This window comes from Perognathus longimembris, chromosome 5, assembly GCF_023159225.1.
Source record: "Perognathus longimembris pacificus isolate PPM17 chromosome 5, ASM2315922v1, whole genome shotgun sequence".
Taxonomy (NCBI): Eukaryota; Metazoa; Chordata; class Mammalia; order Rodentia; family Heteromyidae; genus Perognathus; species Perognathus longimembris.
This window is the reverse complement of record NC_063165.1, coordinates 73,135,899-73,152,545: the sequence shown is the minus strand read 5'-3', so window position 1 is coordinate 73,152,545 and position 16,647 is coordinate 73,135,899. Positions and strand designations below refer to the sequence as shown.

General features: G+C 43.4%; 1 protein-coding gene across 2 annotated transcripts in view; it reads left to right on the top strand.

Annotated features, from left to right (window-relative positions):
• The window catches only part of Fndc3b (fibronectin type III domain containing 3B), a 274,961-nt gene that overhangs the window by 182,124 nt on the left and 76,190 nt on the right, over window positions 1-16,647 (top strand). For both annotated transcript variants that reach the window (XM_048347104.1, XM_048347105.1), the window contains exons 7-9: window positions 2,535-2,593; window positions 11,572-11,723; window positions 15,215-15,274. In XM_048347104.1, the coding sequence (XP_048203061.1) occupies window positions 2,535-2,593; window positions 11,572-11,723; window positions 15,215-15,274 (271 nt within the window). The remainder of the gene's footprint in view (window positions 1-2,534; window positions 2,594-11,571; window positions 11,724-15,214; window positions 15,275-16,647) is intronic.

Here is a 16,647-nt window from a genome sequence, read left to right as displayed (position 1 = left end):
ATACGAGACACTTAGTTTTCATGTGAACTTTCTATAGGTTATTTATCACAACAGATTTATCACAAACAGATTTGATTTCACTCTCGATTGTACAAATTGTATTCTTGGAATTTCCTTTTTCTCCCCTCCTAGCTTACGCGGAGGACACAGGTGAAAAAGCATTAAGTAAATATGGTGTAAATGCATTTCTCTCCCCTCTTTTCCAGTTTTTGTCATTAGATTCTTGAAAAAAAGACAGGATTTCTATCTAGTGCCCTGTGTGTCCTAATTCAGAAGGGTGGGAGATGGTGGCTGCCCATCCCTCACGTGGCCTTCCTACTCCCGCCCTTCATGTTCATCTTTGCAGAATCACGGGTTTATTTGAAGAGTCAAATAAATAGAGACTCATGGCCCACTTTTGCTTTTTCTCCCTTAAAAAAAAACAACACATACATTCTTCACAGAGCCTTTGTTCCATACACTTGATAATTTTTTCAAAGTTAATAAAAAAACAAGAAAAATTAAAACCAATGCAAACCCATTTTAGGGACATAGAGGCTCTCTCCTATGCTTCTTCTCTCTTCTCAGTGACATTCCCCAGAATCAATCAGTGCTCGCTTTCTCCCTCTTTCTCTCTCTCCCTCCCTCCCTCCCCTCTCTCTCACACACACATACCCCTTGTCCTTTATAACTTCCAGATGTCTGTTTATTCATTAGGATACAGTCAAAATTTCTACTTGCTTTGGGGCCGTTTATTAGACTTGTAGCACTGGGGAAATCACATCTGCTCGGCGTCTTATTTTCCTCCTTCATTCCTGGGTTAACAAGACTCCTACAAGTGTTATTCAGAGGAAAGCGGACCTCGGCCCCAATCGCTGCTGGAGAAAGGAGCAGAGCATATTCATCTTGGAGTGGGGGGTTCCCTGACCAGCACACACCTGTGTGCTCAGAACACGTCAACTCTTGTCATTGTCATCGAAGGCAGAGAGACAAGGAAAACTGTGGCCTCTTATTGGAAGTTGTTTTATCCTAACATCTTTCACTTGTGTTTCTGACTCTTGTCAGGGGCCCGTTCTACTTGGATGGGGCATAGCTGAAGCGTAGCCACTCCTCCTGTCATGGGGACCTGGAGGCAGGTGGGAGGGGCAGCTGCAGGTTTTCTGGAAGACACTATATTGAGTATGGAATCCTGAGGATTCTTACTTGCAGAACTTTTTAAATTTTTTTTTTTTAATGCTGGTATTGAGGTTTGGACTCAGGGCCTATGTGCTTTCCTTCAGTTTTTCCACTCAAGGCTGGTGCTCTACCACTTGAGCCATACTTTTCACTTCCAGCTTTTTGCTGATTAATTGGTAATAAGAGTCCCATGGACTTCCCTGCCTGGGCTGGCTTTGAACTTTCATCCTCAGATCTCAGCCTGCTGAGTAGTCTGGATTTACAGGTATGAGCCAACAGCACCTGGTAGGAACTCCTCTCTTTAACAATTGAACCAAGTTAAAGTTTAGAATGGTGACAATTCAAAGCATTTGTTATTTTTAATATAGATGTTGCTTGTTTATCTGGCCAACAAGCATTGGTCGCACCACTGAGCTTGTGCTGGGGGACCCTTGGGAAATGATGAGTGAGTCATCCCTGGCTCAGCACCTGCAGTGCACCCCATGACCTGGTTTGTGGGATCCACAGGGGAAGATGCTCAGGACATTTTGAAAGGATAGTGAAAACAAAGTCAAGGATATATAACAAACCTAAGTGTGGGACTTTTCTGGTGTGTGTGTGTGTGTGTGTGTGTGTGTGTGCACGCACACATGCGTGTAGTATGTGCACATTGATACTCTGTCTTGAACTGCTGTCGGTTAGCCTTTTCATTCAAGGCTATCATTTTACCATTTGAGCCACATTCCACTTCCGTAAGAATCTCACCAACTTTTCTGCCCAGGCTGGCTTTAAATTGTGATCCTCAGATCTCAGCCTCCTGAGTAACCAGAGTTACGCGTGTGAGCCACTGGTGCCCAGTTTCACCCTTAATTTTTCTTAAGTTCATGATTCAAACTCTTGATAAGATTTTGTCCTATCATTTAAACACACAGTGCCTATCAAACATAGATATTTCACACACACACACACACACACACACACACACACACACACACAATTGAATAAATGAACGCACAGCCCTCCATGCCCTGGCCACTGTATTCAACTTCATCTCTTCATTATCCTCTGCTTACAGCTCTGTTGGCCTTTCTCCCTACCCTATTTTGGACCCTCTTAGCACCCTGTTGTATTAGTGGTAGGGACTCTTGTTAAGTCTGGTTGGTATTGTGAGCACCTAGAACAATACATTGGTGATTTTTTTTTTTAAACTACAGTGAAAAATCCCTCTCAGCTCAAAAGACATTTCCATTCCTGACTTTCATTATCAGGATTTTGATAACCAAAAATTTCTGGAGAAAGGTAACTGACTTAATAATTGCCTTTGGTAAGGCTTTGGGGGAAAGGAAGTCAACAACCTCATTGCTGTCTAACGGTATTGTTTTTCCTTTGTTGCAATGCAGAATATGAGTTGGAAGTAAAGAAGGTTCAAGACATTCTTTCTGGAATAGAGAAACCACAGGTATGTCTTCTGAATTTCTCAGCACAAAAGACACTGTGTGTGTGTGTGTGTGTGTGTGTGTGTGTGTGTGTGTGTGTGTGTTTTCTTCACACAGTAAGCAGAAAGGACCATTTCCCACTGCGGATTATTTATAAACTATGAAATCCCCATCCATTATTAATGACCCATGAAAATATAGAAGGGTGTTCTGTGCTGAAATGCTTCCTTTATTTAGGGATTCTGGATACAGTTGGATATTCTCTTGCCTTCCAAGGATGCATTTTTTAAAAAAATTTCTTGCATCTACAGAGCAGTTTTCCTTTTACCTGGGTAAATGTAGTAATGGTAAGTTTATAAGAACCTCAAAAATTCCAAGTGTTTTTTTTCCAGGTAAATCCTGAAAAAAGATATATAAACATTAGCTGGGATACGTAAGCTTGGGGCATTGGGCTCGGCAACAAGAAAAATGCTGTTATGAGTATTGATATTGTTTGGTGTTCAGTTGGATTTTGCCAGGCACTTTGAAATTCAAGTGAAAATTTCATAATGTTGATTCTACCTTTCATCTGAGATGTAGAGAGCCAGTATTCTCTGGAATGTTCTCTAGCTGTGCTGAAGACCTTGATTCTTCATGTGTTTCAAATACTGAGGCTTTCTAACCATGCCTCAGGGTGCATAGTTGAGTTTGACTAAACCTGAAAGCAGAGGTGTGTTGGGGGACGGGGTGGTATTTGTGAAGGAATGAGACCTTGATCTGGAGTTGAAGTTTTTTTTTTTTTTTTGGCCAGTCCTAGGCCGTGAACTCAGGGCCTGAGCACTGTCCCTGGCTTCTTTTTTGCTCTAGGCTAGCACTCTACCACTTGAGTCACAGCACCACTTCTGGCCATTTTCTGTATATGTGGTGCTGAGGAATCGAACCCAGGGCCTCATGTATACGAGGCAAGCACTCTTGTCACGAGGCCATATTCCCAGCCCCTGGAGTTGAAGATTTTGAGCTTACTTTGGGAAAGAGTGGGCTTCCACTGAGGACTCAACAAACATAAGCAGTAGTCAGTCCACATTTTCAAATGCTCAGAGTACAGATGAGTTGGACCAAGAAATATATTAGTAATCTCTTCCTGTGGTTCTTAAAAAAGCACTAGGAGCCCGAATTTGGGGGATGACATCAGGAGGGGCAAGCATTAGAGCCATACTAGAGATGATTCTGGAAGGTGTTAAAAATACTGGCTGTCATGGCTTCCAGTTTCAACTGTTTCTTGTAAACACTCCCCTCCTTCCCCATTACTGTCCATGTTTTTGTAGTGCTGCATGCCTCTGAATCCAGACTTTTACTGAATCCAGACGCACTGGGCTCTGTCTGCGAACATCTCTGCTGTGTTCTCCCATGCATTACTTGTTCCTGTGTCATTCCCACGTACAGGTAGCCCTCTAAGTGAAGTTCATCTCTAGGTGTTTTTTGTTTTGTGCTGGGTCTCTGGCCTAAGCACTGTCCATGAGCTTTTGTGCTCAAGGCATAGTGTTCTACCAGTAGAGCCACAGCTCCACTTCTAGTTTTTTGCTGGTTAATTCAAGTTAAGAGTCTCACAGACTTTCCTGCCCCAGCTGGCTTTGAACCAAGATCTTCAGATCTGTTCCTCTTGAGTAGCTAGGATTACAGGTGAGAGCCACCAGTGCTGGCCTTCTAGTTCTCTTTTGTGATTTCAGTGCCATCCTTAGTCATGTTTCATAAAAATCATGGGCAGCTGCGGTGGAGAGGACCCACCGGCATAGGAGTGACTGCTAATGGGTGGCTGGGCTGAAGGCAGAAGGGACAGTACAGGAAGAAGTACAAAAAGACTTCGGGGCACAATCATCGAGAAAAGCACGTCGATTGAAGCACAACTCCATAAGAAAACTCCATAAGGAAAACAGAGGAAGTGAAGGAAGGAAACCAGACAGCAGCATCGTGGATGTGCTTCCTCACAATGCTTCCTTGTCCTGTCTCAGGGCTTCATGCCCACAGTGTGCGCATGGGCAGACATTCCTGCTCGCTTCTTCACTGCACAAGTGGCACAATCTCCATTTCTGAGACACTAGTAAGATAAAAGCAACATTTTGTTGCATTGGTCCTGTTTCCTCACTCAGCATCATCTTGAGAACAGGGTAGATAGACTTTTTGTCCATAGTTCTGATGGCAGGTAAAATGTGGTAAGATTGTCATCTGAAGACTTTTCCTCTGTATCACTTGGAAACTAGGATTGTTTGGCCAAAGAGAGAGATGGATGCAGGTGGTACCCAGCCTAACCCAGCAGCAATGTCCCCACCACGAGGAGCTGGCTGGTCAGAACCCAGTGCAAATCTTTAGTCTCTGACTCATGTAACTAATCACCACTTATTCGGTAGCCTTTTAAGAAGCTGGCTTCCTTGGAAAACCAAGGGGAAAATTGCATGTGGTCTGATGGTAGTACTCTATTTGTTTCTCATTATGAATGAATGAATTGGGGGTCTGATTTTATCTATGAGATTCCATGAGTCTTATTTTCACTGGGAGTATATTTTAACATGCCTGAATCTGATTGACTGTGATGCAGCAACCAGGTGAAGGCCACACTTGGTAGATTGCGTAGGTAAATGCCACAAAATAGCCTGTGCTGGGGGCCAGCCTTCTCACCTGGACAAAACACTGGCCCTATTAATTGCCCTGGCCCAAATTTCCAAAATGGTTTGGGAGGTTAGAAATTCAAGCAAAGATGCCATTTCCATATGACCATGGTTTAGTTGGATAGAAATAATAGTAAATCCATCAAGGATCTTTTTAAATTTTATTTTTAAAAATAAGTAGTTATACATAAGAGTTACAACTAAACATGTCATTTTATGAGTACAATGCAATTGATCAATGCCACCCCTTCCATCCTTCTACCCATCTCTCCAAACCTCACCCATCCCCTGAGTTTACCTTGTTCCATTTTCTCATATGTACATTGAACATTAGGACTTCTAAGGACATTCTTTAGTCTTGTTGCATAAGCAACATGTTACCTAGGGTTGCGGGAGATGAGCTGAAAAACTTGTAGATGAGGAGAAACAAGTCTCAAGAGACCAGTACTACCTTCTAATGCCCTTTGTAACACTGAGCGTTGGGCTTGCATGTTCCCTTTGAATCGCTTTGATATAAATGAAGTCACCTGATGGGAAATCAGTGAGTGCTAGGACCCAGTTGTTTCTCAGCCTGTGGGAGGTGGGTGATGCTCACTGCCCTCGTGGGTCAGGTGGGAGGGCAGTGTAGATGTAGCCTGCTGAAGGCATCTGTGACAGTGAAGGATTTATGTGCTCTGTGCTAACTCAACTTCTCTCCATGCCCAACTATGTGAGTTTCCTGTTGCTGCTGGAACAAATTACTGCAAATCAAATGGCTTAAGGCAATTTAAATTACTTGGTGCCAGTTGCTCATATTTATAATCCTAGCTAGTCAGAAGGCTGAGATCTGAGAATCACGGTTCAAAACAAGCCAAGCCAGAACATCGGTGACACTTTTATCCTCAGTTAACCAGCAAAAAGCTGGAAGTAGAACTGTGGCTCAAGTGATAGTGTGCCAGCCTTGAATGAAAAAGCTAAAGGACAGTGCTTAGGCCCTGAGTTCAAGCCCCAGTATCAGCACCAAACAACAGCTGCAACAACAAAACAGTTCTGGAAGTTATAAAGTCCAAAGTGAGTCTTGCTGAGCTAGCATGAAAGGATGAGCAAAGAAGGCCCTTGAATTTTCTGGTGGCTTTTCCATGCCCTCAGGGTATCCTGCATTCGGTGGCCCTTGGCCCTTTCCACACTAAACATCCCTCAGCTCCACTTGGATTGACCTGTCTCTTCCTCTAACTCTCCTGCCTCCCTCTTGTACATATAAGAATTTTGTGATCATCATGCATCTATGTGGAGAGTGCAGGATAATCTCCCCATCACAGGACCATTGCTCTAACCATACCTGCAGAGTCCTGATTACCAACAGGGGAGTAGACTCACAGGTTCCTGAGTGTAGGGGGTAGACATCTCTAGAACAGAAGATGCCATGCATACTCTATCATGTTCTGTCATTCATGCTTAACTTTCGTCTGCATTCCTGTAAATCTCCTCAGCCTGGGTACTGTCACTCACATTTCTCAGCCTAGTTATTTGTTCCCATTTCTTTTTTTCCCTCCCCCTCATCTTTCCCTGTAAGCTACTCCATCTTTGTAAAGGTTCTCATTCATAATTGTGTCTTATCTTTGAGAGCCTACTGCCTAACACTGTCCTTGGCTCATAGTGAACCCCTAACAGATGTTGTCTAATAAACATGTGGCAGAATACAGTGTCTGTGGCTGGCTTTTGGCAGGTGGGGCAAATGCCTGAAGGCTGGCGGACATCAGGGCCTGCTGCTCAGCCAGCATGGAGGGATGCCAGTGCCAGAGTGCCAGGCCACTGCAGGGAGTTCACCACTGGCCACTCAGGCTTGGGACTTAGCGCAGCTATTAGCTATCTCTGTGGCCCTAGGTAGTTATATCACCTGCCCGCACCTCAGATTTCTCATCTTTGAAATGTAGGAAAATAAATATGGCATGGAAAGATGTGAGAAATCTGAGAAGTGGGTTCTGTACAATACTTAGACCATTCCCTTAAGCAAATGTGTGATGCCCTGCCACACTGTGGAATTCTGGGAAAGACACAGCTCTGCAGAAGAGAAGAGACAGACCATTGTAAAAAGGGTCATTAGTTTTCAGCCACATCTGCTTCCCCTTGAAATAAAGACTTGTACTTTTCTTTGAGGTTTTGCAGATGATTTGATCTAAGTAGAGTAGTACCTAGGCCTTTTGGATTCTAGTCATCTTTATGGAACAATGTGGGCACCTTGAATTGAGCAAGTCAATTCTGGTTGTTGTTGTTGTTTTTTAATTTCAGCTCAATTCTCTGAACTACGAAGTGAGTCAAGATAACCTTTCTCATTTCTTCAGAGTCCCAGACACTATAAATATACAAATATATGTTGAAACAGTATATATCACGCTGGACATTTGTGCTGAACTGTAGTAATCAAGGGACCTAAAGACCTTCCTGGTGTAGTCACTGATGGCTGTAGCAGAGGAATCAATTCAGATTTATCAGAGTGAACCAGCCACTTTCGGCCTCCTGTAGTTTGATCTCCTCCGACTGTGTCACTGAGGGTAGCCTCCCTCATCCTGGTGGGCTGTTTATTTTGAAGTTGTAAATAAACATAACCTGGAATCATGGCCCTGCATTCTCATGCGCTCATGTTTAGCTTGCAGAAACAATTGGTTTGTCGGTTCCAGAAGTGTGATCTGAGAAGGAACACACCCCCCTCCCCCAAGAAGCAGTTTTTGTGAAAGATAAACAGCAGCAGCTCTGGGAACTGATCCAAGGCTCTCAAGGAGTATAGAAGCAGATGATTCAGAAGTTTTTAGAGTATGCCTTTTCTTTGACCTGTTCCTTTCTCATTTATTTTCCTTTGTGATGTGATTCCTTGTGGTGGTGACTTCAGATGTGAAGACATTATCTCTAGGGTGACACTTTCTTAGCTTCTTTGTGATCAGATCCATGGCTTCCCACACATGGCTGAACCCAAAGGCCAGACTTAATTCAGAAGGTGCTAACATGCCAAGCAGTAGTTTGAAAGGGGTGACAGTAACAAGTCAGTAACTATGAAAAGAAAAAAAATGTTTCTGATCCAAATACTATATAACATTTCTGTATGAAAAACAATGAGCATAAAAATCATAATTTCCTACAATAGTACTAAGTCCTGTGATAAGCAGAGGAGAGTAGGGAAGGAGAGAGGTGAGGATTACCTACTGTCTATGTGAAAGTACAGATTTATCACTTACGCACATACACAAAATTGCTTTCAAGTTGCTATCTGCTTTTAATAGATACATAGACAAACTTGGTTTCTAATCAGCATGTGATCAGAAGTAGAGACTAGTTTTATAAATCCCTCCAGGTACTTAAAAGAAATTTAAATTCCTCCTTTGCAGGTTTACACTGGCACCTCCCATAGATCCACTTGTATCATAGTATAGAAACAAGTGTCAGGTACAGAAGGCAGTCACTCTGTAGCTGGAAGTCACCATTTCCAACACTTACAAAGGATAACTGACTTCAGGTTATGCCAGTTAGTTACACACTGGCAAGTCAGTTTTGTGGCTGCTAAACTTTCTTGGGGGGGGGGGGGGGGCGGGGTGAGTCAGCAGCCATGGTGGTCACTGAGATGATAAGATTAGCCATGCCCTGCTTTGCTTCAGTGCTCACAGATGCTGAGACTGTGTAGCCACAGAGAGCTGTGTGGTGTCAGTCTCAGGTGGTGGTGCTGTCACTCTGAGCAGCTAGCTTTTGCCTGTCTCCTGATCGGGTGTCACCTCACAGGACACGGGGGAAATAGACCGGGCCCTGAGCCTTCATCCCCAGCTGGTGTTTTCTGGAAAGAATTTAATGTTTCAGGTCAGCCTTCAAGTGGAAGTAAGCCACGTCCTCAGGATGCCAGAGATAGAAGTCAGGGTGCTCAAGGCTAGGAGTCATGGAAAGATGGGTGCAGGAGCATGGATGGGGAGAAGCCTGAACAAGGGCTCCACATTAATGCTGCCTAGCTCGTGTGTTGTTCATAGACCACTGTCCTCTGAAAATGCTGCTGAGTCCCCAGACAGCTTGGCTCAGGGGCAGGGCGGGGAGGGGGGGTGTCAGTGGGGCTGTGTTTCTAGCTTCTGGTGTTCAGTTGCATTGTCCCTCCTGGGCGTTTGCCAGAGCCCAGGGAAAAGATAGACATTGTCATCACCAAGGCTCCAAGTGTTAGGTGTCTGTGTTCACAGAGAGAATAAGCAAAGCTTTAGCATTGGGGGTGTGGGAGGGAGGAGAGGGTGTGATGGTGGAGGAAATCTGACCAGGTACCAGTGGCTCATTCCTATAATTCTAACTACTCAGGAAGCTGAGATCTGAGGACTGTGGTTTGAAACCAGCCAGGGCAGGAAAGTCCATGAGACACTTGTCTCCAATTAACCGCCTAAAAGCTGGAAGTGGAGGTATGGCTCAAGTGGTAGAGCACCAGCCCTGAGAGAAAATGCTAAGGGACAGAACTCAGGCCCTGAGTTCAAGCCCTAGTAACAAAAGGAAGTATATTGGCAGGAGCTAGTAAAAAGGCCGAGCTTGAGGGGCTGTGACTTGGAGATCTGTGTTTGCTATCTAGAGCACTAGCACATGGCTGAGCTGTTTTGTGACATGATGCTGTTTTCTACCATAATTCATGGAATCAGTGCTGATGCATTCTTTGTTCTTGGAATCCTGCAAAGCAGCCATTTGTCACCTGGTAAATGACTTCCCAATACCCCATCAGCCTCATTTAAAATATTTCAGACACAACTCTTCAAAGCACACATCTTCTTAAGTTGAAAATCAAACATAACACTGAGTACCCCAGGCTTACTGGCTCGTGTGTTAAAGAATTGAGCAAATAGGAACTCCAGTGGCGCAATCAGTTAGCACATGGTACTTATAAGAATTGAGCAAATACACTGACATAAGGAGTTGTGTCTACAAACAATAATTCAAATAATTCTACACACAGTCATGTACTGTGCAGTGAAGCAATCATCAGATATTGGTACCAGGAAAATGTGGCCAGAACACAAAGCACATCTCTATTGTGTCTGATGGGAGATCTGGAAAGGCAATGCAGAATCTTCCTGAACGTGGAGTTTTGGAGGTCTCTAGGCTCAGAAGCAGGCAGGAACCGAGAGAAGGACAGACAATCTGCTACACAGCAGATGACTATGGGGACCTGCCACAACTCCCTGAGCAGTAGAGAACAGAGTGAGTGATGGGCATGTCTCAAAGCAGACCTAAGGGTGATCTAAAAGTTACTATATCTAGGCTGGCACCAGTGGCTCTTGCTTGTAATCCTAGCTACTCAAAGAGGCTGAGCTCTGAGGACTGTGATTTGAAGCCAGTCTGGGCAAGAAACTCCACGAGACTCTTAATTGCTAATAAACTACTCAAAAAAAAAAAAAAAAGCTGGACATGGTGCTATGGCTCAAGTGGTAGAGCACTCGCCTTGAGCAAAAGAAACTCAGGGACAGTGCCCAAGTCCAGAGTTCAAGCCCCAGGCCCAGCAAAAAAAAAGAAAAGTTAGTATAATATGTAAGGTTCAAGGGAAGTCTTAGGTGAAGGCTAAAAGTAAAAGAATAAAAATAGAGCTTAGAGCTCCATACCGGTGGCTCGTACCAGTAATCCTAGCTAGTTTGAGATCTGAAGAGGGTTTAACACCAGTCCAAGGCAGCATAGTCTGTGAGATTCTCTTCTCTAATTAATCTCACACACAAAAAAGCCAGATGTGGAGTTGTGACCCAAGTGGTAGAGTGTTAACCTTGAACAAAAAAGAGCACCTGCCCTGAGTTCAAGCCTCAGGACTGGCACAAAAAAAATAGAGCTTAGACAGATGAGATCTCCACTTCCACACTTATTTATTTCTATCCTCTAGTGTAATGGTCCTGGGTTCCAGCTTCCCATATGTGGGCTTTGGGAGCAGAATCTGTAGGACTGAGGGAACATGGTGTGATTGATGTGAGCTTCAAAAGGTGATTGAACACCAAGTAAGGCTTGAAGGCCGAGGCTCCTTCCACAGAATTCAGTGGCCAACCTGAAACCACTGAATTTCATACTCAGCTTTTTACCTCGACAGAACTCCTCAGGCATGGCTGGTTATTGTTGCTTTCTGAAGGAATGGAATGTGAATTCTACTGGGTTTGAGTGAACCTTTGCAATTTAACTTCGCTTAGTGCAGGGATGGTGTTTTGAGCACTAGCACTTGAAGAAATGAACACCATATAGAATTTCTTTCTTTGTGATTACAGTTGCTTGTCAGAAATCCACTTGGCCATTTTACACCATTACTGATTACAAAGACCTTCTCCCTGGAAGAAGGAAGTGTGTGATCATTCATGTGAAATAATTTGACTTCTTCTGAGCCATGTTTTTCTAACCCACAGGTTTCCAACATCCAGGCGAGGGCAGTGGTGCTGTCCTGGGCGCCTCCTGTAGGACTTTCCTGCAGTCCCCACGGCGGGCTCTCCTTCCCCTACAGTTACGAAGTTGCCTTATCAGACAAAGGACGGGATGGAAAATACAAGATCATTTACAGGTAGTGCCTCTTCCCGTGTGTTTTTCTTAGCTGCTAAACTGCAATATTGGAATCATTAAGGAAAAATACAAATCAAAAGGAAAAAGTTTCAAGCTTTGAAAATTTTCATTTGAATAGTTCTTCTTCTTTTTTTTTTTTTGGCCAGTCCTGGGCCTTGAACTCAGGGCTTGAGCACTGTCCCTGGCTTCCTTTTGCTCAAGGCTAGCACTCTGCCACTTGAGCCACAGCGCCACTTCTGGCCGTTTTCTGTATATGTGGTGCTGGGGAATTGAACCCAGGGCCTCATGTATATGAGGCAAGCTCTCTTGCCTCTAGGCCATATCCCCAGCCCCGAATAGTTCTTTTTTTTAAGAATTAATAATTATGGGCACTAGAGGCTCACACCTATAATCCTTTCTACTCTAAAGGCTGAGATCTGAGGATCCCAGTTCAAAACAAGCCTGCGTAGGAAAGTCTGGGAGGTTCTTTATCTCAAATGAACCAACTAGAAGTATGGTTCAGATGGTAGAGCTCCAGTCTAGAGCAAAAAGGCTAAGCAAGCATGAGTCTCAGTTCAAACCCTAGTAGTGGCATGCGCGCGCGCACACACACAGAATGAATAATTATAATGTCAAGAATTAACTTGTCTAATCATTAATTTAGTAGTATAGTTATTTCTTATTGCTGAAATAAATCACTTGGCTTTCTAGATGTCAGCATCGTATTAATGAAATTAATTTTCAAAAAAAATTTCCAATCCAATTTTTCCAAAGCACCAATCTTTTCTATAGTTTTCATTTAACAAATTCTGCATTTTTTTTTTTTTGCTTCCATTTCAACTTCTTACCCTCCATGGTAAATTTCCAGCCTGTTCTAAGAGTTACTGTAAAGCATTTTGTTCAAAAGCTTTCTTAAGTGATCAGAAGTTTCTCATATACAAGAAGGGAGCAGCCTTTCCATTATATGGACATGTAAGCTGTCCAAATGATTTATACCCGCGTTGTTAACAGGATAACAATGTGAAGGTCAAGTCCTCCTTCTTTTGTGATGGTTCCGCAAGGCTGCCATGTACAGAGCAGAACGTCAGCTAGTCAGGGTTCTGTAATACTTGTTGGCGATCCCGGGGGGCCCTGGGAGGCTGCCCACACAAGATGCCTGGCTCCCACGAACCCAGTGTGTCTCCATCACAGGTGTTGGCTCTAGTCCTGCCTCCTGGACACACCATTGCCACACACTGAGTCCTCTTTCTGCCCAGGGGAGACCCTTTTTCTGGACCCAGAGAAGAGGAGGGATGAGGAAGGACCTGCTTGCAGCCACCACCTCCTTGCTTCCCCCTCTGCAGTGTTGTCTCTTCTCAGACACCCACATGCCCCTGGCCTTCCATCCTCTGCTCTAGATCTCCACAGCCCACCCTCCACGCTAGGGTGGACCGTGCCCCAAGAGGACCTGCTATCCAGAAATTGTCTACTGTGCTGCAAAGAAAAGCCTCACTTTCCCTCACAGCCACTTTTTACTTTGAAAAATCAATTCGACATACAGTCTAATTAGATATACAGTGGCTCACACCGGTAACTCTAGCTACTCAGGAGGCTGAGATTTGAGGAGGTTTAAATCCATTCGCAGGTAGAAAAGTCCACGAGACTCTTATTTCCAGTTAGCTTCCCAAAGGCCAAAAGTGGAGCTCAAGTTGGAACACTAGCCTTGGGTGAAAAAGCTAAGGGACAACACACAGGTCCTGAGTTCAAGCCCCAGTACTGGTGCGCGTGGACACACACACGAGACACTACATTAAAAAAAAAAAAAAAAGACATACATATAGACTATTTCCTTTCAATTCACCAAACATATAGGTAATTTCTTTTCTTTTCCTTTTCTGAGATGTGTACTCTTTGATTTTTGAGATGAATGGATAGATTCTGTCATTGCAAAATGCACATTAGTTCCCAGAGGGACTGATACACAGATAACATAAATAAAAAGTGATTGGGTGTAATCCCAGCTCTGGGAAGGCTGAGAATCCAGGGTTCAAGGCTAGTCTGGGCTACATAGTGAGACTGTTTCAAAAAGTCTAGATAGAGATAGACAGGTAGGGAAGGAGGGAGGGAGGGAGATACCAAGTACACAATCCGTGTGATTTCATTAGCTTGACAAGGAGAGTTCCTCCTGTCGGAAGGAACACATGACATAATACAGGCTCAGTCATAACTGATTTGCTGTTACTTGGGGCTTTTGTTCCCAAGAAATGAGGAAAATCTGAATTTTTGCGTTAGCCTTCTCATATTCACCTAATTGAATACACGAAAGAGTATTTTAAAGGTGCAACACTTGTCTAGCAGCAGAGCTGCAGGAAAACTGTGGGTGTAGCTTCCAGTTTGCAGCTTAAACACAAGCTTCATTTGGAAGAATTTCACACTCAGGAAACATTGCACAAACAGAATGATGAAGACATAAATCTACACTCTACCCAGATTTACTGGTTGCTAGGATTTTCCTATGTCTGCTTTACCATTTGAACACCTACCTCTTTGCTTTGTTTTTTCCCCTCCTTTTCATTTTATAAAATCTGTCCTTTGCCTCTGAATGGTTCGGTGTATTTTTTCAGAAAAGTTTTTTTTTTTTTTTTTAAAACTACAGTGTATTTATCAGCTTTGCAAATGCACATTGGTATACTTTGACCTACCATCCATACACTAGTTTTCTTGGCTGACATGAAGAGTATCTGTTACTTAGAAAATTGTGAAAACATTTTCCTTAGGACGGCATTCAGTCTGGTCACAGATTGCGTCTAGCTGTCTTCTTAACATGCCTTCATTTGGATCATGACTACAAAATAAATTATGGCTGCTTGCACCCTCTTCACCTTTTCTGGGAAAGTTTGGGTTTGTTTTTGTTTTTGCTTTCCCGGAGAGTCTTGCAACGTAGCCCAAGCTGGCCTCAAACTCATGATCTCCTGTCCTCGGCTCCTTTTGTGCTGTGACTGTAGGCATGGCTCCACCATGCTCTGCTTCTGGTTTCAATTTTGGCATATTTAAGTGGTGGTTCGCTTGTTTCTTTTGGTTATAGAAGTGGTTTCATTATCATTGATGAATTGGTATGAGAGAGAAGTAGATTGTGACTTCATTGCTAGAGTCGATTGCTGAGGAAGTTGAGGTCCAGCCGACTTGGAACCTTGGAGTCTCGGAGCTGATTGAGAACTGGCATAGCTGTTTACATACATATTTATTTGTTTACTTACCTACTTTCATCTTTTGAGACGTGCTAAGATGTTTTGGTGTTTTATTAGGATGTTGGCCATGTCACTTTCCATATCCAGCATGGCATCATTAAAAGCAACCTCATTTTCAAGTCCTAAGAGAATAATAATACCAAATAAGAAAGCTCATTTCTGGTTCATGGTGGAGTCAGACACATTAGCTCTGGCGTTGTCAGCGCATGACTAGGAGATGCCTATCCCAAAGCCTGGTTTACTCCCCACACTGCTGTTACTAATTACCAAATGCTTCTCTTTGCAGTGGAGAAGAATTGGGATGCAACCTGAAAGATCTCAGACCAGCCACTGATTACCACGTGAGGTGAGTCAGGAAGCAGCGAACTGTGCTAGAGAGCCCAGGTCACTGGGGCAACCCTGCATCCCCCCTGAAAGCCTGGGGTGCATGCCTGGCTCTGATGGCTCAAGCTGTAATCCTAGCTACTCAGGAGGCTGAGATCCGAGGACCATGGTTTGAAACCAGCCTGAGCAAAAAATGTCTATGAGAAAAGCCAGACGTGAAGCTGTGTTTGAAGTGGTAGAATGCTAGTCTTGAGTGGAAAAGCTCAGGGATAGTACTCAGGCCCTGAGTTCAAGCACTAGTACCAGCACAAAAATAAAAGGCAAGAAAAAATAAAAGGCAAGAGCCATGTTAGCTGTACAGTGCTTTAAAACTAAGTTTAGAGCAATGTACAAAAGAGCAAGTCATTTTATATCTTTGCAAACAGCACATCTGCTCAGCCATTGTATTATTTAGATGAACACTTTTGCAACTTTCTCTTCCTGTTTAACTGAGAACCTTCACGTTTTGAGTCATTTAGCTTCCGCAAACATACTGAGTTGCATACAGGCTGGACAGTGTTGTATAAATTGTTAAACTAAGATGATAACAGAAATGGCTTAACCATTCTTAAGCAGTCATGGAACAACAAGCCAGAGAACAGAGCCCCAAATAAGGATGTTATCCATTATTCATGGCTTTTGTCTTTTAACAGTTTATTGTTATTGCCTTATTCAAGGTTGATTCTATTAATTTCCTGTCTGTTCTTGAGCCTCCAATATCCTTTTTAAGAAGTTGAAATACCATGAAATTCAGCCCTATATTACTATCCTGTCTCCTCTCCCTTCATTCTGTCTGACTTCTTTCACAAAGAGTAAATTTTTAGAACACCATCAGTTGACCGTCATTTGCTGTTTTTGCCATGAACTGTGAACACTTGAACTTGTGGGCAGATAAGTGGCCTAGGAACACGGGTGGTTACCACACATGCTGGATCTGCTCCATTTGGACACGTGTACAATGTCACATGCAGGCAACCCAACAGATAGTTAGTATGTGGCACAGCTCTCTGCTTGACCCCTTCTTGGTGGCAATCTAGTTTGCTGTTTTTCCAACAATTTCTCTCTCTTAACAAAAATGTCTCCAACCTAAATTTTCTTGTATTTCCCCTGCCTAAGTCACAATCTATACAGATAGTTCTACTTTTCATTTTATACATAATTTTTCCTTCTGGAAGAGAGTTTTCATACTTGCAGCTCACTTGAATTAATCGGTTAGGTAAGGCCGGCTGCCGAGTTACAGACACCTTGGAGCTCGGACGTTAGGACTTGTTCCTTGCTAAGGGTACCAGCTCAGATAAACCATTAACTCTGCTTTGGCCTCATTTTTTTCATTTGTGAAATGAAGAGAATATGCCA